At 32.2% G+C, this 25697-nt stretch overlaps 1 protein-coding gene across 1 annotated transcript in view; it reads right to left on the bottom strand.

Moving 5' to 3' along the window:
• LOC119075131 (protein dead ringer-like) overlaps positions 1-25697 on the bottom strand; it is a gene marked incomplete at its 3' end in the record, with an annotated part of 41283 nt that overhangs the window by 5678 nt on the left and 9908 nt on the right. Inside the window, exons 4-7 of the mRNA XM_037181515.1 lie at positions 14487-14638; positions 14253-14409; positions 14021-14183; positions 13838-13938 (exon numbers count right to left, since the gene is read on the bottom strand). Coding sequence (XP_037037410.1) covers positions 13838-13938; positions 14021-14183; positions 14253-14409; positions 14487-14638 — 573 coding nt within the window. The remainder of the gene's footprint in view (positions 1-13837; positions 13939-14020; positions 14184-14252; positions 14410-14486; positions 14639-25697) is intronic.

Genomic DNA, 25697 nt, shown 5'->3' with positions numbered 1-25697 from the left:
GTATACAACAATGCATCCCTCTTTTGCAGGAATAAAAGAAGGAAATTTATATACAACAGAAAGAAGTTTACAAATTCTCGTATTTATAGCTGTATACGATGATCATATCACCGGGACAAGAGTCGTGGTATATATAAGTTGAGAGTATATACCTCTCGTATTTATTTATTTATTTTCCGATTATATTCAATCTCCCCTAATTATATAATATTTCTATTTAAAATTTCATTATTATTATTTTTTGTTCGTTTTGTTTCCCTTTCTCTTGAGTTTATTATTACCATTGAATATTTAGTGCTGTTCAGTACATTATAATAACGACTGACTAATAATTCGAATGTTATTTATCATGCGCATCAAATGCACCCTAAATATTTTCAATATTTCGTGCTCGTTATTGTTGTTGTATATTAACTCAATTTTGGATAAGGGGAAGTGTCTGGCTTGTTATTTGCTTTAACGCCTCAGCATTGCGGCTCAATCAATTGTTTGGTTGATTATGATTTTTCCCAAGGTGAAATATTTATAAAATAACGATCGTACGGATTGGAGAGTTAATCTGAATATTTCCGATACGTTCTGGGCCACTGGTTGATGTGAAATAAAACATGCATTCGCATTGTAACAAATTGCGGTAAGGGATAAGCGACATAAATTTAAACAACCAATCTGTGGAGGTTTTACGCATTGTTTAGTCAATTAATCTGTCTTACGAAAATGAAGGCGAGATAAGTTCCTAATTGACAATTAGTAATTGTAAATCATGATGGAAGAATTATCAGAACGAGTTTTTTGTTTCTCAAATTCTTAAAACGACCAAAGTTTTGTCCAGGTAAGAATATGCTGTACATACTGTGTATACCTAAGTATTATGACATTTGCTGGATTTTCGGTTGTTGCAAAATTTCTACAGTAAATTTCCACTATTCTCAACAAATAAACGCATTGTTATTACTCCTTTAGATTACAGTTTAATGTGCAAATTATTACATCTTCAGCAGATGTGCCACCAAAGTCAAAAAATATTCCAAAATCATTTTTATCTCACAATTCGAAAATTAACGATTGGTGAATATGATTTTTCAAAGAAATTAAACACATTTGTGTTTAACGATTATTGTTAAATATTTATCATCCACATAACATAATAAAGTTTCGTTTGCATTTCGAAGTGCATATCAAAACAGATAAATGCGATATGACAACGTTGCAATTTTCCAGAAACGATAATGACTAATATTTTGAATTGGAAGCCAATATATATGTGCAAGTAAATGTATGGTAGTGTGTCCATCAATTGCCAATTCTTGACAATAAATTTTATCGTCAATATATTGTGTGCACGTCCAACCGACATTAACAAACTTTAATTACATTTTGATGATATGAAATCCGAAATTTATGCGATATAAGACTATTAAATGGTAATTTTTCTATATTTAAATACTTTTGATAATTATTTGGACAATTAATACAATCAAATATTGACTTGCTAGTCTCATATATCACAAAAATATATGTATTACAATAGCACAAATGGGCATGTAGGTCGGTTTATGTTATTTTGTTTTGACTTGGTTTATATCAAACGAGTCAAGAAGTGTTAATGAGCGATGACAATGTATCAACTATGCCACACTAAAAGTATATATCCGCTACTTATCAAAAGTTATTGTTTGTAATACCTGAAATGCAGTGAATCATTTGATCTTCACTATCCGTAAGTAAGCCGTACGTTCACCAATTATTGTATGTTTTCGGATACATTAGGGTGATCAAAGTACTTATAAATCAGTAAATAGATTGAATCTCATATAAATTGAATGGGCAAAATGTTTTAGCTGAAAAGTAGATGAGATGCGATGTATTGTTTGACATTAATGTATTGTAATAGTACATTACTGCCTTGCTGGTACATTTTTTTAGACGTGTGAGCACACTTTAAACCAGGGACTAAAGTAAGGATTTTTTGCAGTGTCGCCGCATCTTGTCAGGGGCCCATATTTTTGCACTCAAGGGTCCAAAGTCAAAACAAAACCTAAAACGAGTGTTCTTGGGTGAATAAAAGAGTTATCACAGACTTTATTTTAATTAAGTTCTCTCCCTGGAATCCCTTGTTCGAAGATTTGACCAACGAATTTTCTTGTTTGGAGATATCATTCCATAGTCTGTCACAATGCGAGTCGTTTTTATATTTACTTCAAATTTTTAAGATTAGCTCAACTTTCAGAATTTTTCCGGCTATAATTCCTAGTAACATATAAGCCTCACATTCTCTATTTTAAACTTCAATTTCTTCATTGGTTCATGTTCACGACCGATCCTGAATCAAACAAATCTTGCAAATACCATTTCTTTATTAAAATTATAGTTCAAACAGTTACCGTTTATACAGTAGTTTCCTTTCTAAAGAACTTCCTCGTAAAATCATGTGTTTGGTATATTTCTATGTCGGCTGGTCGAAATCGACGTTCCGTTTTGTCAAGGAATCCTGTTACTGCTGGCCGTGGATCAAAATATGCCGTCCCAACACAATTTAATGAAATATTTAATCGTTGAGATACACGATCGAGCTCGTAGTTTTCTTGGTGAATCGTTTTATTTTTGTTAAAATGACTCACCGCTCGCTCAGTATTCATACTATGGGGCGATGTGACCGCAAAAGCACCAAGTAGCCATTGGAGTTCACCTCGTGATTTTACAAACATTTGGCGTAATCGAACGCTGTAGCAGAGACCAATATCAGAAGTTTCCAATCGTGGAATAATCTCCAGTACTGGCCATTGTTCACAGATGTCATTCACCAGAGCATTTACTTTTTCTTCATCGTCTTTGCGAATAAATAACTTCAAAGCATTGACAGAATGATGAATGAAAGTGGCGCACGTTTTAGCAGAGAGTACATTTTTCATCAGTTGAATGGAGTTTTCTTGATCTACGTTCAGACGTTGTGATAAGTAGTCTCTGGATGACCGAGCAACCTTATCTCGAATTTCATAAAATTCTGACCTCTTATTTGACGACGAAGAGAAACAACTACTCAAAACCATAGCATTTTTTTCTGAAATTGTTTTCAATGCTTTCTCCTCCTCTCCTCCAGGGAATGGTCCTTTGATAATAACATCGAACTTTCTCAAAGCACCGTCTCGTAGTGTTAGAATGTCGGGCAAAACTAAATACGATTTTTGTAAACCCTTCTGCAAACTAGTGAACACATCGTAAATGTCGTACATAAACGCCGTCAGTTTATATTGAACAGAATCGACCTTCCATGTATTGAGAAAGGTGGAAGCTTTCAATCTATCTTTTCGTGTGTAATCATATGATGAAGATTCTGCTATCTTCGACCACACTTTTCTGCATGCGGCTAAATTTCGGATGATGGCTTTCAGTAGACTCTTACCATGCTCGGCGAATCGTATTTCGTTATGTGCTGGAAATGCTAGGGAATCGATACCAATGGCTTTTGCACATTCTTCAAGAAGCTTAGTGCGATTTTTCGATGTACGAAAGTATGTTGCGCAAGCTATGATATTTGACTTCCACAACGTAATTCCAGAAACCTCGTCTTCCATATCCTCTAAAGCCAGATCTGATCGGTGACAAGTACACCACATTGTGAGAATTTTACGTCCCAGTTCGTCTTCCAACAATTTCCACAACCCTTCTGCTGGGCCCGAATTAGCAGATTCACCATCTGTTGTGACCGATACTAAATTCTCTCGAATAAGTTTCTTTATCGCTGATAGCACTGCTTCCAGTAAACCGTGAGCGCCATTCTGTGTTGGTGACGATACTTCAAGGAAAATGCTCTGAATGCTACCATCACGTTCAATGAAGCGTAAAGTAGTGAATTTGTTGTCGCTATGAGTTCTATCGACACTGCCATCGATTTGGATTGAGTAGCAGACACTTTTGTTTATGCGTTCAATAATTTTAGCCATTTCAATGTTCGCGATAATTTTCAACATCTCGTTGTATCCACTTGGGTTACGATACCGTAGAATTTTGTCAGTTATTTCAAAAGGAGGTAGGTCGACGTCAAATCCTACAATGAGATTATTTTAGTTCGATCAAAAGGCGTAGTTGTGAAATTCACTTCTCACCCTTTTCACTGAAATGTTTCACAAGATGTTCACCTCTTTTGCATGCTAGGGATCTACTGGCCCAATTAAAGCATGGAAGCGTACCATGTAGAGCGTCATTGTATACATCGACAGCCATCTTCGTCAGTTCTTGAATCAAATATTCATTCTCCTTAGTCAAATATCTTCTCCATTCGTGTCGTTCGCTGCGAGCTTCCCACAATTCCCGGTTACGTTTTGCTAAGGTTGCTTCTCTATGCTGAGCAGATTCCAAATGGTCAACAACTCGTTCCAGTTTTTTTTGACAATCCACTACGATACCAGTTGCGAATGGAACCAACTGATTTGATGAATGTTTCCTAGCGACATCTTCAAAATCTCTGCAAACTTTGCAGAGAATAAACTGCCTCTTCCGTCCTGATGCATTTTTAGTAAAAGACTCCAGGCAGTCATTATTCGCTAATAGGACTGGCAGTGACAACTTCTCATGAGCTTCGTTTGCTTCGTGGCGAATACTTTCAGCTGCACCGTCAAATGGTGGATGTTCGATCTCTTCGCTCCCATTAGACGTACTTACTGAATCTACGATTGAGAGACGAAGACGAATGGCAATGTAAAAACATTCACATTGACAAAGAAAGGCTAAATCAGCGACTGAAGTTACCTTTGTTCGAATCATCCGTGACATTGTCATTAGTATTTGATTCCACCGAATTGGAATCATCTGGCGTGAGTGTACCGTTTCCAGTAAACGAACCTTGTGCTAAATCTACAATTGAGAGACGAAGACGAATGACATTGTGAAAACGTTCCCAAATGACAAAGGAAGGCTAAATCAGCGACTGAAGTTACCTTCGTTCGAATCATCCGTGACATTGTCATTGGTATTTGATTCCACCGAATTGGAATGATCTGGCGTGAGTGTACCGTTTCCAGTAAACGAACCTTGTGCTAAATCTACAATTGAGAGACGAAGACGAATGACATTGTGAAAACGTTCCCAAATGACAAAGGAAGGCTAAATCAGCGACTGAAGTTACCTTCGTTCGAATCATCCGTGACATTGTCATTGGTATTTGATTCCACCGAATTGGAACCTGGTACAAAGCTTTCCTTAAACCAATTAGAAATTTTCAACTGGCCAGGACGATCTGCCAAATTACTTCGAAACTTTTCTTCAGTTTCTTTTCTTTTTTGATGACCGCTTTTACGTTTATTTACCATTTTTCAGGAATGACACACAAAAAATACTCGCTCACGTTCAATCAACATCAACCATTGTTAGAAAGACCATTGTTTGAAATACTTAATTGAAACAACGACTGTCGAGATCGGATAGAATGAGTGTGTTTATTGTCTATTATGTCCGCAGCCAGCAAATATTCGACAAGTTCAAATTTTGGCGTTAGAATTCAAACTTTCTGACTCATTTTACCGAGAAATTTCGGTGGTGGCAAATGTCGATCGCAGTGTAGCCATTTTGAGGGGCACTGTCGCCAATTGCCTACAGGCTTGTTCCTTACTTTAGTCCCTGCTTTAAACACATTTTAAAACATTTTGGTCCAAAAAAATATGAAAAACCACTTAAAACAGCAAAGATATCTCAATTTTAGTTTTCATTTCCATACTAAATCGCAAAATAAAAAAAAAACTGACCAACTGACAGATCATAACAAAGGAGAAAAAAGCTCTCTCTGACGTATAAATTTATACGACTAATACTTTGTTATGTTGCGGCCAGAAAATGCGAAAAAATGGTTTTCTGGCTGCAAGACAACAAAAATATAATAACTAACAGCTGAAAAATCGGACGCTTAATCACAGAAACTATGATATAAACGTAGTTCATATATTCAAATAAAATGGCAAAAAGGTCCGGGCGTTTATATTGACAAACAAAACTGGTTGAGGAAATGAGTAATTTCAATTAAACAGACGATCTTTCTAATATTAATTATTATTTACAGTAAACTAATAAACTAATTAGCTCGTGATATTCATATACAATTGAAAATTATTATTTTTTCTAGCAAAAAGCATACAACATTACATCACATCAATGAATAGAGTAACTGTATTGTTCTGAAATGGATCAAATCAATAGACGTATTCGATCTAATATATAGGTGCTTTGATCCACATGTGGTCTATTTTAAATTTAAAAGAAACAGAAACGAATGTCCACAAATTAAAACTATACTTCAATTTTGCGGCAATCACGCGAAACCTTTTACTTGTATCAAACATATGGTCGGTAATTCTCTATTTTCATGAGTGGAATATAAAATGTGTGGCGTTTATGAAAGTTGACTATATGTCAGTGTATTTAGACAAGTCACAAAATTGAAATTTTTAACTGAAATGTTTGCAATTTTGAAAATAAAATCAATATTGGTTGGAGGTTATGTTATTGTATTTTGTCAAAAAAAAAACCATAACAACATCGAAGAATTGCAATTCTTGTTATTACATAAAAAGATAGTGTGACAAACCTCTTGGATTTGGTTATCAGCTGGAACCATTGTAATCATTTTATAGCCAATTTGTAGTGAATAAAACTTAGCTAGAAATTCTGTTACACGAATTGAATTGTTTATGTTTTAAACCGAAACTATCGCGACGCACGTATATCACTTCTTCACCACTTCATATCAAAACACCGAATTCACCATTCAACAAGTTGTTTCAAACTTCTTCTTTTTTGTTGATAAATATTAAACTATATGTACACAATATTCCTTCTTCTAATTGTTGTTATCCAAAAAAAAATTCATGATCGTACATTGTAGGTCTGTGAAATACTAAAGATCAAACCAAATCAATTTTTATTATTTTCGACAACTTTTTATTAGTATCGTTGTCTCATTTTCGTCAAAGGCACACTGATCTCACTGTCGACAAAGACCACTACATAAACACACTACCAACAATTTTATTATATAGTGGTGCTAGGCAAAGAACCGAAAATATGTTGTATGGTAAATTTTAAAATCCGAATTACGGAGAAATTGGGTATAATGCATATTGTACTGTATTGAAGATTGAGTGAATGCGTGTGTGTGTGTGTGTGTGTTAATAATATTCGAACCGAAATGCATTAGAATTATTTATGAGCATCAAGTACACATCTATATTCGGTGTTTTTGTCTTACACATTTTTTTTTCTATTTTCGGTTTTTATTAAATAAAAATTTGGATAAATGGTCATGTATTGGTTTTGCTGGAAGATTAAAATTTTACGTTTTTTTTTCTATCTCTTTTGCTCGTCGGACTGGGGTAACATTTAAAATGTTGGCTATTTCAAGTAGGTAGAAGTTTTGGTTATTGAGTAAATAGTTTAGATAACATAAAATTGAAAGAATGATGTCGGAGGACATGAATAATACCAACGACCAAATTTTATGTTTGCATAATTTGTTTATAGAGAAAACTTTTTTTTTTTGTCGTAAATGAAAGTTTCTACAAAATTCTACGAAATTAATTATTTCCGGAAGTAAGCCTATTGATTCTTATGTTTCAGTAATTTTTATCTTTAGATAGTTCTTCATTGGATTTGAAATGAAAAAGAAATGTTTCAAAACTTTAAATCCTTCAGCTAAAATATTTAGATACTGGCATTTCTTGAGGCTGCATAAGTGCATGCGCTAATTGAAGAACTAAATGATAGTAAATTTATAAGCACTTCATTAAACGTCGCATGTGGACGTCAGTACTTTAATGTTTGATGAATTAATGAAGTAAAAGATTAAGTATATCGTCAATGCAATCTGTTTACCAAGGTTACAAAATAGGAAACAAGAGCGAACTTATTCGCTCGAGTTGGTAATTCCTATTTTTTCCCAAGGTGAACACAACGTTTTTCAGGAGGGAATTCTGGAAAATTGAGGGAAAAAAAAAACTGAAGTGACTTGACAGTTTAGGGGACAAATAGTACATTACTATGCAAGGGAAGTAAAGTGATATCTCGTATCCAGATGAGTAAAAGTAACCGAGGGCTTTAGCCCGAGGTACATTTACTCATCGTGATACGAGATATCACTTTACTTCCCGTGTGTAGTATAACGTTTTACTATGCTGGTGCATGTAATAAGGCTATTACATGTATAGGCAATAACCTTTACATCACTCGCATAGTAAAACGTCGTACTACACACGGAAAATAAAGTGATATCTCGTATCACGATGAGTAAAAGTACCTCGGGCTGCCGCCCTCGGATACTTTTTCTCATCTGGATACGAGATATCACTTTACTTCCCTTGCATAGTAATGTACTATTCCTATGCGAGTGATGTAAAGGCTATTGCCTATACATGTAACAGCCTTATTACATGCACCAGCATAGGAAATGTATTTTACTCACTAAGTACCCGGAAACGAATTATTACTTCATTGACGTGAGCGACAAAACACATTTCCCGGTGGCTTAGTGAGTAAAATAACTTACTTACTTGTTTGGAGGTTTGTCACTCATGTGGTTGCAACGCTCGCCTTCAACTCGAGCAGCAAACGCCAAACTTGGCAAAAAAAAATCCAAACAAGGACGCAATCTTCTAAATTTATCACTAAAGAGAGTCACTCTCTGAGAGTGGAGACAAACTAAACGTTTTTAGCTCTAAATGGCCAATTCTAAGAATGAAGAGGACAAGAAGAGGACAAGAAGAGATTTGTAGGATAAATCGATAAATCGAAAAAAACAGACTCCCTAATTATCCTGGTTATATGCTTGCCGTCTATGAATGGTTAACGAATATATTTTCAAAAAAAATGTCCTGACTCCAAGAAAATCTTTCCCATTTTTCCGACAGACTTAAGTCATCAAATTAAATGAAATTTATTTGATTAACGCATCGCCCTGCACACAAACGTTTAACATGAAAGCAATAAAAAATAAAACCAAATCCATTCAGATGCATTTGATAATTTATTTTTAGACGTAACCTTGATGAAAAATGTCAGCCGTTTTATAGAGAATCGAAGTAAAGCGAACAAAACAACAGGAAAAAAAAATTAATATAAAATTTCACTGGAACGTTTACAGGGGGATAGTTTTATTTTTAAACATTTTAATGAACAAGACGAAGGCATAATAAACATACTGAAATAATAATGGTGTTGATGTAATTCTTTTTATATGAAATGGAGAGATAATAAAGTAAAATCACAAAACTCATTGACTGAGATGAGAAGTCTGTTTAAATTAAGGAACAAAAAAAGTTTCGAAAATAAAACGGAAAACTAATAGCGATCCGTAATATAATTTGTCATGAGCAATATTTCAAATGCATTTTTGGAGATCTGACAACGTTTAAATTTGGTCCGAAATGGAAATTCGTCCCAAAGAAAAACCCTACAAGATTGCTATCAATGTGGCAACAACGAATGCTTAAAACATTTTTTTTTGCAGTGACACCAAACAATCACAATTTAAATCCATCCCGAAATTCCAATATTTATTTAAAAGTCGATCTAAACTTCCTTGTTTATACCAATTGCAACTGAACGATTTCAACGAATCCATTAATTTCATAAAATTCTAACGTCTATATGGGTGTCTTGTCTTGTATCACATCGCCTTCGAATATGTTATTTATTTAAAAACAAATGCAATCGTCTTACTCTAAAAACAAACCGTATAGATCGTTCAGAGAGCGACTACAAATTAATATAAATTGCCCTAATGCGATTTTCTAAAAATAGGCATTTTTATCCGAAAACATGTTAATTTAGAAGTAGAAAAAAAAATTCTCGAATTCTGGTGCCGTTTGCGAGGGTGATTTTAATATGAAACATATGTGCGTATGTATCAAACATCTTTTTTTTCTGTGTGCTAAGAAGAATGCGATGTGTAGGAATCATGGTATGATATGATGATGATGATGGTGTAACTTTACTGTTTGAAAGAGGGTACAGTTAGCAATTAATGTTAGTGGTAGATTTCTATCCAGGCGATAAGTGAAGAAAAAAATATTTTGTTTTGTAAAATGTGTTAAGATAGGCCATAGACTCATCGAATTGTGCTGTCATTGAATAAATGAAATACTTCTTTTATGAAGAGTAGTTGAATTCTTCTTTAGCATAGAGTTTACTATAACCCTTAACTCATACAGATTTTGTACAGGCAAAACGGATAATTTGAGTTTACAAATGTCTATTAGTATACTCGGTGGGTGGGGATACCCGATCGTCACTAACTTGTAAAATTCAGATGGTATTCTTGTTCTCCGCAGAGACAAGCAAACGCTAAAAATATTAATCAATTTTTAATCTATTTATCGACCAGTTGACTGTCAACCGACGTATAGCTTAATTTCGTTCAGAGATTCTAACTTCATAATAGCTGTGTAATTTGACACGTTTAAAATTAGTACGTTTGATTTGCTGTTTTAATTATCTTCGACATTAATTTCAAAAATAAATAGTGTCAAACATGCAAACGCAAACACGCAGCAGTGTGTAGCGGTAGAATTTTGTAATGATAAACAAATGATGATATAATAAAATCGGTATTACTGTCACGTTTTCTATAACTTGAACTTTTGATATGACTAGAAAGAATGGTGATAAAATTTGTTTGGGCAAATTGTTTTGAAAATATTGTCGACGATACAGGGTGTGCCAAACAAGAAATTACAAAAGTATGGCACAGAATACTGTATACCATAAGAATGAAACCGTGTTTTCACAAGTGGTATACTTGTTTCAGGTACAAACAATCCTGACAAATAAAAGGCATCACAAGAAAACAAATTCTCTATTTGTTCTGAGGGTAAATCCTTTATGTTCATTAAATGCTGGATTATCTTAGAGATATCGGCACGTAAGAGGTAAGATGGAAGCCGAAAAAAATACGAAACGGAAAGAAAGTAGTCTTTCTGAGCAAAGTTAAATAAGAAAGAAAACAGTTATCGAGTCAACACTTGCCTGTTCAAAATTAAAAATTTAAAGTCTTTGGCAAAAATATTCCGTTAAACTTTTGGATTGAACTCTTCCTAGCGTAGCACAAAGTATAGGTAGAATAATTATCATTGCAATAGAACGAACAAATTGTTATCACATACCCAGCAACTAACCGCTAAAATATTTTAACCGTACCAGGTGTTTTATTTAAAATGATTTTGATATTATAAGTTTGGAATTTGTACGGGCTTAGCTAGTTAAGATGATTAAGTCTTACCAAGCTTTGCCATAAAATATTATTCAAAACACAGATGTTTTCAGGTAAGTACAAAATTATTTAGCTCTTTTTTTGGTGGCTACAAACAATGTCAAATCCTTTTCATTTTCAATTTATGTTCTAACACCATGCCAAGCTAAAATGTCTTAGACAATACTGCTATTATAAACCTTATCTCAACCTCTTCATTTATTCATTGAGTTCGTTACCTGCCTGCATTTACTTAATTTGTATTTTTTTTTTCTCGTTCGGTTATATGCCGGGGTGTGTATTATGAATTGCACTATCAATATACCAGAGGAATAAGTACATGTTTCGGATGTTTCATAGGTTTCCTTATAAAAATTATGGTTGTTTGTTGTAGTGTGGGTATTTGCATAAAAAAAATATCGAAATATAAACAAGTTGCGAATTTTACTCAATTCAAATATCTGTGCAGGTAAATGGTATTTCATTGAATGGTATGTATAGAGGGATTATCATAGCTTGATAACTTCAAACGAAAGACGCCTTAAATAGATAATTTATGGCCCTTTTTTTTGTGAAACGAAAAATATTCCTAGATTCTTATTAATATTCGAAAATAAATTTCGTTAACACGCCGTTATGAAAATATGAGGACAAAATAAGTGGAGAAAAATTAAATTTGAAGAATTTTTTTACTTCTTCAGAAAATCAATAAAACCATGACGAATTGTACGGTATGCATTTTGTGTGATTGCCCATGAATACCCGCACAGTGGAATAAAAAAATCGAGATCTGGAAAATTAGTATTTTTTGCCTTAATCATTTGTTATCGATAGCAACGAAAGAAAACTACGACGACCTACGGTTAATTTGGTCTTATATAGTAAAACTAATGTACAAAACAAATGAAGTAAAAGATTTTGTATCGAACTCTAGTTAGAAATCTCAACAACAGAAATGGTAGATTTGTTTCAATATCGCGACACAACAGTTTTAAACAGAACCATGCTCCAGTAATCTTGCAGTTTCATCAGACAAGTTGACATGTCAAAACAAATGTAAATTTCCACAAATTTAAAATAAAATCGACCTCAGCATCGTATTTTATATACAAAAGTAACGGTAAAACCATGTGATCCTGCTGAACACACCATAGTATACAACTTTTACAAGAGCAATAAAGCAATAAATATCCGGCAGTGTTTCATAAAACAAAATTTCCAAAATCGAAATATAAAAAAAATGCATTTTGTCTATAAAATTATTTAAAAGAGAAAATGACCCAAACTATCTTATATCAATGTTATTACAAACGTTTTTCATGTTGTGCTCACTTTTGTGTTTTGGGTGCATAATATAGTGTGCGAGCGACATCACGGAGACTTGTTAAAAATATCAAGGTTGTATGTTGTATATATGCGTAGTATAATATGAAGGATTAGAAAAAGATGGGAAAAAAATTTTCCATCGAGTTTGTTCTGCAGAACAGAGAGGATATATAAATGAATGCATTTATTGGGAATTGGATATGATTGCATGCATGGTACGCATGAATGGAAATTTAGAATATTTTTTCTATATTTGAAAATATATTCGAAGAACTGAATTATTTTATTTATTTTATGGTGACATTGAATGAGAAGAAAGAGTAACCGAAAGGATCAGGCTAGGGTTGTAGTAATGGAAATGTTATTTGCGTCTTCTTGATATTCAGTTAGTAATAATGTTGTCTCAGCCTAATTTTGGTATACAATTTTACCGTAGCCTCCCATAGCCGTTGCTAAAGATGAGTTCAAATTAGTTTACAAAGTCTGCACAAAAAACCACGGTCCGGCACAGAAACAAAAATTAGCGAATTAGTTCAAATATCTCACAAGTTTATCAGAAATGGAAATTTGTAAGACAATTTCGTAAAAGAACCGAAGAATTAGAATATGAAAGGAATGTGAAGTTAATTTTATTTTTGCAAAAAATAATAATGATGAAGCTAATTGAATTAGAGGCGAGGAGTGGATTTATTAAGAATATCGAAACGATTCCTTTGTTCAATTATCGAAAGATTATTAGCATGTTGCGTTAGAATGTTGTAAGTCTAACAAATTTATTAAATTTTCCGGTCATCCACTTAGTCTAATCATAAAATAATATTTTCTCATCTGAGAGTAGGAGAGCAGTTACACTGTGATGTACTCTGACAATTTTAGAATTTATGGTCCATGGGACATAAGCATTCGATTCAATTAAATTTGATTCAAATATTGCACAACAACAAAAAAACAATCTAAATGTCTTCGTGCACGTCATCGAAATGGGGCTTTCCTAATAAAAATATTCTAACATGTCTGACCGTAAACAAATTAAAAATTAGTCACTAAACGACTCAATCTTGACAAGATTCAATAAAATCCGACAGTCATATAAATATATAACTCGCGAAATGTTTCACTCATAAACTTGTACACATCCGACTTGTTCATGTTCGTATATATATCACACCGAAAAAACAAACAAACAAATAAATAAATTCATGATCAAGAGACTAAACAAATTGTTGTATACGTATAAGCACAAAAATAGCTAGCCACTAACAAACACAAACACCGTCTTACCTGTCTAACTTGTTTAAATTGTTCTTCAAAGCTCCAGCCATTATTTTGTTGAGAAGAATTTGATGTTTCACTTGATGTTGATGAATTCGATCCTGGATTGCCTGATGGATTAATGAAATAATGGTTAACGGTGGTAACGGTGAACCTGTGACGGTGGTTTTTTGTTTGTTTATTTTTCCTTACCATCTTTGGCATGCGGAGCATTCGGTGGAGTAAACGAAAATCCGTTTTGTGACTGTTGACTGAGATTTTGCGGTTGACTGTGATTTGTACTTGGCGGCAATGTGAATGATGTATTTGGTGGTGTGTGTAATGAGTTGAATGAATGAAGTGGAAAGTCTTGATCCTATAGAAAATTGTGTTCAAAGGTTAAAGCGATCGGCCGAGGTACTCTATGAGACGTTAACGGACTTACCATCAAACCAACTTTCATTTCACGTACTTGCATTTTTAACTTTTCTAGCACATCGCCGTGTTGCATGTTCGGTAAATTTTGAAGACTTTGTAAATTCTGTACTCCCATAAAATTTCCTAACATGCCTAATGGATTTACTGGAAATTGTGTATGATGACTGGATGGGATTCATAAGAAATCGAAATGTTAAACAAATTTGAATAATTTACAACATCAAAATCCAAATAAAATTACCTTAAATGTGATGAATCTGTATTGTGTGTGGGACTTCTTTGATAATCCATACCGTTATTACCATTCATATGTGAATTTACATTAACACCTTCATCGCTTGAATCGCAGTCTCTCATGTCATCTTCACGATCTGAATGATCATCTCCATGTGACTGCAATTGAATAAGGAATATTTTATTATTAATTTTTTTGTTACCTCCATGCAGTGTGTATGAATGGATGGATGCGAATGTGTAGATTTTGTACATATATTTTCTTAGTCACTGATCACTGTATTATATTTGCATATTACTGGACTAACATCACGAATTTCGTTATGAATGAAAATGTGTAAGTATTACAAAAATAGTGACAAATGAAAAAACATTAAGCCCAACTGTTACGATCAAGAGAGTGTCATTTTCGAATACTATATTGGCAGCGAAATAATTGCAGACCATTTACACTGTCATGTAGAACATGCTGTGATTAAATCCACAGCAATAAATTCATTCTCAAATTTCATTTTATATGAATGGATTCACTGCGGCGGAGAAATATCGTTAATCGCAACATTTGTAAGAACTTGTTAACGTAATCCACAGAAACAAATGAATCCTAGGATCGTACGACTTAATGACTTATTTTTTGGCCAATAGATTCTTCAAAACGGCTTGTCATTGTGAATCACTAATTCTTATAAGTGTTCGTCACTAAATATGGATTTACGTAATTGATGTCGACATTGTCAATATTTCAATTTTTACAACATTTATGATCTGGGAACCATCAAACATTTCATCACAAATCTATTCAAAAATTATGAGATGATGAAATTTGAAGAATCTTTGAAATTCACTGTCTCTATATAAACGGTTATAAGGCATTCACATTCGGTTCACTTTGTCTCTTACAAAATCTAAATTAATTTATTGTCATATGAAAAGTTAAGATCTTACATTTGCATCCGACTCTGTTTCTTTTTTCACAAGCATTTTGTATGTTTTCTATTGCAAAGGCTCTACAAATAGTTCTATAATCAATAACGAAATAATTCCGCTTTTGTTCAAACTGAAACTGATCACAAATGAACTGAACACGCCGAAGGCTAAGGGATTAATGTGTCGACTATTGAGTGGGGATAGATCGTGCTTAAAGGTTTAAAACTGTACAGTAAACTTATTAAAAATGAAAGTTTTCACTATTAGACAGCAAGTCTCTAACCAATTTTTAAGGTATATTGTAACCAATTTTAAAAAGAAAAGATTTGAAACAGGAGCAATTAGGTAAGGTCATAAAATACAATGAATTGAAACCATTGAAACTCTGTCAGTATACAATAGTAATTTATGCAACTAGTTGCGAAAAATTGTAGTTTTTGTCACTAGATGTGATGTGATGACAACGTTTTCTGCAACCAGCTGCGAAAAATTTTGCTGCGAATTTTTATTTACGTTTAATGGTTCAGATGTTCAGAAGGAGTGGTAAAAAGTAAATCCATTTCACCACTAGTGACGAAAAGCATATATGAAAATCCATTTCACCATTAGTGATGAAAAGTAAAACATAGAAAACCCTTCGATCGCCACCCAAATCACGCATGAAAAAGTTCAGTTTTCGCAGCGTAGTTGCAGAAACATATGTTTTACTCACTGCACCCCCGGAAATTGAGTCATCATTTCATTAGCATGAGTGTTAAGTTAAGACTTAATTGACGGGGCTTAGTGATTAAAATAAAATACGTAATTTTGTTCATGAAGATTGCAAGACACAATTAAATTGAAATTTGGAAAGAAAAATTTTGTCTTACGATCCAAAACATTGGACTGAACAAAAACGTTATTTCAACCATTCTTCACACATCATTATAATTGGGCCGATTGTTAGTCTTCGGGGTAATTTGTATTCAGGACCGGGTTAGATACTCAAAGGCGCATCAGGCTTGTACAACAAAATAGAAATTTGAAGGAAACTTCGGCCAGTGCGGGCCTGACGTAATTGTCTAGAACCTTATATTTTGTCTCGTATGATTGCCAAAGTTGACAAAAACAAAATGACTGATAGTGATTTTGGTTGGTAATGTTGGTACGAGTGATTTTTCTGAATAGTTTTAACTGTAGTGTATGGCAACACCACTACTTGACATACATTTCAGAACTTGTATCGAAATGAATGTCATTTTCAAAATTTTCCTATGTGTCAGCTGCAAATTAAGGTATAGTCTGCAACTCGTTTGTAGCTCGAGTCCTCATTTCCAATACTCGCTCTTATGAAAACCTAAAGGACTAGTTCTAAAAATCGGACTTTGTGTAACACGGTGCACAATATACTATTACCACCGAATGAGACTCACACTTAGTAATACATAATCAATTGATAAAATGTTAGTTATCCTATGCGCGGCATGTTTGGACATACTTTGTATAAGGAATAGTCAAAGTGGATTCCTTTAATTGTCTAGAAAAATAAAGCATAAATCGAAGTTGTTTACCTCTGAAGTTCTTTTCTTTATTCAATTAATTTCCATTTCTTGTTTACTTATTTGATTTAAGATTTTTTTTTTTTTCTTTTTTTTCATATTTATTTCGGACACGTGAAGATTTTATATGTAAATAATAAGCAGATATATTGTAAATAATGAATAAAATTCAACCATATTTTTATTTGTATAAAGAAGGAAAAGGAGTGTCAGTTAAATTATGAAAAAAGAGAATTAAATGAAATAAATGGTTTAATATTAGTTCACGAAATAAAAATAAAAAAGTGAAATAAATAAATTAATTGTATTAAAGGAAACTTATTTTTTTTACGTTCAAAATTTACATTTTTGATGACATACAAATAAATGAAAAATTATTTTTTTTTTGTCATTGCAAAATAATTTCGTATATTACTTTTGGAGTGTTTGGTTAACATTATTTATATAGTGGGTGCAGTTGATTTTATTATTGGAAAAAAAATTGACATCAAAAAATATATTTTAATTTCGAAAAGTAAATTTGTAATTGTTACGACTCGTGATGATTAATTCAATTTTACATGTAATTAGCAGTGTCAAGAAATCAAATAAAAAAATTTGTCTTGTAATACTCCTGCGTATTCATTTAATATTCGATTTTTTTTAGGTGTATACGATCTTATATTGTGTGTAATAGACTGTTAACCATCGACGATATCTGATTAAATCTAATTAAATCAGTATGGAACACACATATTATATCCAAAACGTCTTGAATAAATAAACAATATTCGAATTTTGATTTATTCTCTGAAAATGAAATTCTATTTTTCAATATTTTTTTCCATTTTAATATTATTTTTCATTTAAAATTCAAACAAAACAACCAGAAAAAGGGTTTGCGTGTGAATAAATAAATAAATATTAGCTCTACCCTTAATGTTGTGACGGAAAAACGACGAAAACTAAGAAATATTTTGGACACATTACATTTAGATCTTATAAAATAGTATAATAACAACAACAACAAAAAAAATTGTGAGCTATGAACACATTGAAGACCACCCTTGCTGGAGATTTCTTTATAATGTCAATAATCAAATTGAATAAATCAACAACAAGAAGAAGAAAAAAAATTTATAAGATTTAATAGTGTAATGGATAGACAAACTGAAGTGAAAAAAAAAATCATCATAATATCTACATAAAATGCATATTTAAGCTGATGAACAAGATGATTTTTCGTTATTTTATGTATATATAAAAGGATGGTGTGCTCGTAGCGAGTGTTTGAATTTACTATTAAATGATAATGTTGTGTTGGTTGAATTAATTATGATGTTTGGTACGAAAACGATTTTTATTTTGGTGTTTGGTAATGTGATCAAACACTTAAAATGCCGGAAAAGTTTATTTCGGTGAGCTGGTGTGCGTAACGCCAATTACTTACACTTTAATTTGGTAATTTTTTGAAACTTTTAATCGATCATAGTGAAACGTTTTTATAGTGGGTTTTCGCTACTTTCATTTTTACCAATTACTTTAAGTCGGCCTTAAATATTAAGACTAAATAGATAATAGCGAATCGGTAGAGCGATGGACTCACGCCCTATATGTGACGGGTTCGACTCCCGTCTCAGACATGGTTCAAAGGGGTTTTTCCTAATCGTAAATGATTAGTCTCTGCTGTTAGTTACCACAAGTCAGCTCTATCGATCGTAATAGGTCTCTAAGAAAACAACAACAAAAAAGCTAAACACAGTTCTGATACGCCATATGCGTAAGTCACAATCGTGATTGTAAAAATGTCAACCACTAGCGACACCTATGTTCTAATAGAAAATTATATGATTCACAATCGTAAAATCTCTCGAAAATATGGGTAATGCACAACAGACCCATTGGCGGCTTAGGTGCTTGGAAAGCATCAGCTTTCCTGCCCATCTTATCCTATCCTAATAGCAAATCTTAGAGACCGACATGCGATAACATTCCGTGCAGCAGTTTCAGGAATATAAACTAAGGGGATTTGTAGACTTTAAAAGGAAGAAGAATAAGAGTAGAGTGTCTAAAAATCGTTTTAGGCATGGTTTTATTTGAAGGACGAATATTTGATAAGATCATTCTGAATGCTTTTATGTTTCAAGCATATTCAAAACAGTCAGCGACTTATTAGATTTTATATTAATTCATCGTAGTCTGTATCTGTATCTGTGAAAAGAGATCTGTTTGAATTATAACGTTGAAGAACAAAAACAACCGATCTCTTACCGGTAAAAGTATATGAAAAGAGGGTTTATTTTACCCTACAAATGGCTAATCATCTGTTATCGACAGCAAAAGCAATAGCAATCGATGATCTCCGACCAGGGACTATTTTTGAGAAATCGGATTTCTCAAAATTCTCAAATTTTTCAAAAATATTTTGTAAAACTTTGAGAATTTTAAAGAAATATTTCTCAAATTTCTCAAAGAATTCTCAAAATTCTCAAAAAATAGTCCCTGTCTCCGACTAATATGGTCTATATATTAAAATGTATGTTGCAACAAGTGAATCATTTTGTATCAAATACTACAACTTACTTTGAACAAATGAAGATTTGATAATTAAATGGAATTACAGTTTCTAAAAGGTTAAGATTTAATATTCGAGGTACAAATTGTATTCATTTAAAATTTGATTGTAGTGCTGTCTGGACTAGTCTCATTCCAACCGATTAGTTTTAACTTCGACGATGTGATCCCTAAGTTCTAAGTAAACAATCTCAAATTGACAGAATTGAGCCAATAACAAGGCTATTGTATACACTCAAAATACTTTAAAACATTTACCACAGCAATAGTTCATATGGCGCAATAAAGAATTTCTGATGAATATTCCAAAAATTGTTGGATAAATTGTTTTTCTCACAATTTGTTTTTTATTGCCCCGTGTGGTATTATATAAATTACACATGCCGAATCCATTTCTAATATAAATATACACAGAAAAAAATCAAAATGGTTTTAATTTAATAAAAAAAAAACGGTTGAAAGTGTTAATTAAATCAATTTGGTTGAATTTAAAGTGTTCTTTTTTCGGGTATTAAATATTATTGTAAATACGCATATTGATTAATCACACCCATACCCATAGGTAAGGCAAACATCAATATCTTTTGAATACGAAATGATTCACGTTTAGAAAAAGCTATAATAAATTCAATAAATGTTATTGCATATTAAGAATCATTCAATCGTGAAGTTTGAAAAGTCCATTGAATGTGGTCTTTCGAATGTTAACAAAAAAAAAAAGTTTCACCCAATAAAGACCATTTATCCATTGTGAATTATAAAAGTTTGGAAAATCAATTCATATTGTTTAGAGTTTCAACTTGGATTTTCGGTCTCGGTGTCATCGTTATTTTTATCGCGAACCGAAAAATAATAATCGGGTACAGTCTCCTGTACAGTGCCAAGTTCTTACATTAGCGGGAGGTGTTAATGTTAATTTTATAAAAATCTTTGCAGATTAAATAATTAAATTTTGTTAGGACGTACCTTAATACAAATTCTTGCTAAAGCAAATTACGCCTGGTGTTCTGTACACAGGTCAAATGCCTACCAGAAAACAAAAGTTCATTAAAAATATTTGATCAAATGTTTGTAACAAATTTTGCAGTCTGAATCTACCGATTACCAAACTATAATGCGGCTCTAGTGTTATGGTATTTCTGTTTAACATACAGGGCACACATGTACGGATCATTCAAATTTGAATGCTCTGTCGATATTATATTGAAATGTGCAATAGCTAAAAACTTATTAATAAGCCATGAACGTACGGCCATATGTTTGAATTTGTTTCTTTTTTTTTTAATATTTGAAAAAGGAAATGTGTCCCCGAGAATTCAATTATACACCAAAAACAACATAAATTAAAAATTTCAGGCTCATATTTTTAAGAGGGTATATATACCGAATGTCTCACTAAAATGGATGCATTTTTAAATAACAGCCAATATAACTTAATATTAACAAGAGGAATTAAAATAAAGGACAAGAATCTCTTTTATGTAAAAACTGGTATTGGGATTATTGTACACAAATAATTTTATGGCATTTATAAAGTAAATAAAAGTTTGCCTAAAATCTGGAAAATTTAACTACCTAAGCATTTCGTAGAATAAATCATGGAGAGTTGGTATTATTTTAAAGCCATGGATTTACAGTTTAAGTGAATTAGTTTTTTTTTCTCAATATATTCTATTTTCTATCAGCTCGATATCTAAAAATTTATGTGCAGGCCTCTCGGTGCAGGCAATTTATATTTTGAGAAATTCTGCATATAGATAAGGGCACTCAAATTCGAAAGTATTTTTTGTTGGAATATATGGACGCACATTTTTTATTGGTTTATTCCATTCAATTTATTCGTAGCAGATATTTATGACGTTTTATTACTTTACTTTTATTATCTATTTTATTGCATTCGAGCAAAAGGTACCGCACCATCGAATCATTTTCAATTTCTTTCTACTTAGGTATAGAAATTTATAGTTGCACCAAAAAAAGAAAGAATTTTTTTAAAAACAAGTTTGATGTGAAATGTTTTCGACGTACAGATCAACCTAAAAATTGTTGGAAAGGACATGTACAAAACATGCACTAAATATGCAAAAAACAATCAAGTTTTAGAAATATCTAAACATTGCCATTAATATGTTCGGTCATCCGCATTTTGCTCTGAACGAGACCTTGATTTGTTACAGCATGAGTAAATCGTTGGAAACACCATTACGTGTAACAACGGAGGTGTATTCGGCCATGTATATTCACACTACACATCTCAATTACGATAATGAGCAATTATAGCTCATCACACTGATTAACCTAGATAGGCAGTTGAATAATATAGTAAAGGACTCACTACCAGTTTGTCTACAAAACCTGTATTTTTGTTGACACCTTAAAAAGGGAATTTAGTGCATTTCGGAAATAGAAAAAAAAATCGATTTTGACATTAAATCTAACTTGTGGTCTAAGTTGAAATTTCGAAACAAGAGAGAGGTCAATTGTCAATTGTATCGTACACACGGAAGTATTCATAGGGTAAATGATTTGACGAGATCGAATTCAAGCAGACCCACCTTTTTCCAAACAAAGGAAAAAATAAAAGTGAGAGTTCCAAAACGTAAAACAAAAGAACTGTGGTTGCTACTTCTCAACTTCGCCTCGTTAGCTAGCTAGCATACGACAAGTCCCAAAAAAATGTCACTTTTCATCATACGTAACAAAAAATACTATTTTCTACTTTGATTTCGAAATGTCAACTTTTTATATGTAATTTCGATATCGAAATCGATGTTTTTTCGAATTATCGGATAAACAGTAGAGGATTGACTTACGAGGGAAAGTCGCGAAGTTTGTCGAGCGAAAAGGAGACAGACTCTTTTCATAAGTAATAAATATCAAAGACCTTGATAATACAGCATTTTATTGATACAATAAAATTGCAATAAAATGGATTACAGGAAGGTTTTAAGTAATCACAGTTTCAACTCTCTAAGGTTTATAAACCCACTTACAAAAAATTTGATTCATTACTTGTATTGATATAGAGTACAGGTATAGCCATTTCTTTACCTTTCGGAATTCAACAGATTAAAGCTATTCTTAAAATAGATAAAGAAATGAAAAAAAAGTAAGGAATTCTTGTACCATGTCAAATGAATCATTCATTCAAATTTGGTAAAGTTAATTAAAAATGTTAAGATTAAGGAGGAGGTTTATCTGCTGAGCTTTAATGGGTAGATTAGCTAAAAAATGGAAATATTATAATTCTCGGATTTAAATCGCATCAGCGGTACGAAATATCTGCACTAAAAAGACTGAATTTAACTTTAATAACTAACTCTTCGTTCGATTTTGTCTGAATCCCATGAGTTATTTCCGCAGAAAATTGAAACCATTTTTCAGTAAAACGATAAAAAATAAAGAAAATTGGCTAAACTAAATTGGTCGGCTTTTATATTTATCGCAATACGATAATAACCGTACGTATACATATTTAGACACCTTCACTTAATATTTATAAATCATAAAATATCATTACATTCAAAGAGCCGACGTAAAGTGATGCTTGAAACCTCATTCCCAACATAAAACTCATACAGAAAATTATTAATTACCATAAATAACAAAGAACAATATATACATGGAAAAAATTGTTTAATATAAATTTCATACGAGTCTGATTGATGCCTTCTTCATTTTCATAAGCACACAAGAGTTCATTTTTTCAATGTGTAATATAGGCTTTTATTAAAGAAAAAAAAACTTTTTTTCTCTTGTCTTATTCATAACTTTGTCAGAAATATTATATTTAACACTTTAATGAAACCCAAACAAAATGTATGAATGTCTAGAATAAAATTACAGATGGAAAAAAAAACTTTTTATATTAATTTAAATATTTTATATTTTGTTAATTGTAAAATTTAAATTAATATATTTTTGTCCATAAGACAAATATTTTGTTTGTCAAATGCTTCTCTTCTTCATGTTTTTTTTTCGGATACGTCATTGTTGTTGTAATTGTTCGTTAACATTGTAGTGTATTGAATTTTTACGTGAGAAAATTCGACAAAAAAGGTGGAAATATTTCAGTCACAATATATAATAGAATAAACATATTTATATCTTTCAAGTTCGTTTATTAACAGGTTGTAATGAAGAAACTAGCTATGACGAAGAGAAGGTGTGACAATGTGGCGCCCTATGACAAACAAATGATGAAGAATAAGAAGAAAAAAACATTCAAAATGTATATGTGTGCAAGTAGCGGATTCTTTTTATGAATTACCTCAAAAATTTATTAAAATTGAAACGCCAGCGATTTTAAAAGAGTGAATCTACGTACATTGTGGTATCAGCATTGATTGATTCGAACCACTACACTTAAATTGAAGATCTTCATTTGTGTCTGGAGAGTCATCTCATACAAACATCTGACACTAGTTGAACGAACTAATAGGTATTTGTTTACCAAGGAAAAAAAAATATAAAATCCCAACAAGTGCCTCTGGCCGCAATTTCGCTCGAGTTGGAATTTCCTATTTCTCACAGACGTAAATACAAGATTTTTCTCTGTGAAACGAAGACATCGACTCACTATACCACGTTTCAAAACATAAACAAAATGACAGATCAAGTGAGAAAAGTTATATTTCCTCCTCACAGGATAGAAAAAGTTGAACTTTTCTAACCAGAAACGTCATTCGGCCAATCGTCAGCAAAACGTTATTTTCTAATGGACGTTTGAGTTGAGAAAATGAGGTAAATCACACTGCACATATGAAAAGTTATAATTTTTAAAAGTTGGAAATTTAATTTTAAAGAGTTGTTTGAGACCAGAGCGTAGCGAGGGCCACAAGTCACATGAAAAAATGAAATTTCCTACTTTCTTTATGTTGATTTTCTGCTGTTGATCAAAATAAGACATAATTATTTCTAGTTTGTGTTCTTTTAGACAGTAAAATCAATGTTAAAACAAATGAAGTAAAAGATTTTATATAAAACATTAGCAAATATTATAAACTACGGACGTAGCAGTTAAATAACAGAAATATCCGAGTAGGATTTAGTAGCTCATTCTACAAAATTAGAATAAAGTGCTAATGAAATTGAAGCTTAGAGATGGCCTTGAAATGTTCATGAAGACAAGTAAAAAGTCACTAAAAATCGGAGATAAGTGAAGTGTGCATGTAATCACACGCCGTATTTTCCTGTTGTTGTGATTTCAGTTTTACATCATAAATAAACTAATGCCATATATGAATAGAGTAAGTGGGTAATTGCTCTTTCCATATGTGTCGTGCCATTCAAATCTGTTTAAAGTCGACATAAAAATAACAATTTCTTTCGTGCGCTGAGTTAATAGATTTGAAATCATTTTATTGACCCCTATTCATTCACTTTGTAAGTGGAAAAATAAACAAGGTAGCGATGCTAACGGAAAAAAGTATAACAAGTTGACACATACTCATTGATCGTTGATAAAAAAAAGACCTGGAGTAACTGTCAGACAGAAACGAAGTATTCTTATCTCCAGTATATAAAACCGCTTTGAAGAAATACAATTATAATAGTAAAACACAACCAACGAAAGAAAATAACGACGCTATCGTACAAATTTCTATCTTTATATATAAGAGTATATTGGACCATCAATTGATACAGCACATCTCTAAGTTCTCATTGGTTTCCATTGCGCAGCATTTATAAATCAATTTATTTCTCCATGTACCATTGTACATCGAAGAACATTTTATTTTATTACAGAGCTTTATACCTTCCCCCTCTTTCAAACGAATTGAATAAACAATTTCCACAATATACTTGATACATCGATTTCATAGGCTCTTTGTGCCAATAAGAACCAACTCTATGGACTGTAACAACAAACAACCAGAGACTTCGCGGCTGTTTTTATATACATTTTATACCGTATGGCTGCTATTGTGCATTGTATATAATAATATACGAAATACGGACGTGATCACCACAGCAAGAATATTGAATGAAAAGCATAATAAAAACGCGCAGCCCCCATTGAACATATTTTATTAAACCACGCCTTGCATTTTATCGTTTTGAATAATAAAGAAATATTTTTTTTTTTAATGTGTAATGAATATTAAAATGAACAAATTTATTACAGAAATTGGCCGCACAACGGCGTAAATTTATTATTATTTTTTATTTTGTTTCACAATAAACAAGTTTAAGTGTTG

Source organism: Bradysia coprophila, unplaced genomic scaffold, assembly GCF_014529535.1.
Source record: "Bradysia coprophila strain Holo2 unplaced genomic scaffold, BU_Bcop_v1 contig_187, whole genome shotgun sequence".
Taxonomy (NCBI): Eukaryota; Metazoa; Arthropoda; class Insecta; order Diptera; family Sciaridae; genus Bradysia; species Bradysia coprophila.
This window is presented reverse-complemented; position numbering and strand designations above follow the sequence as displayed.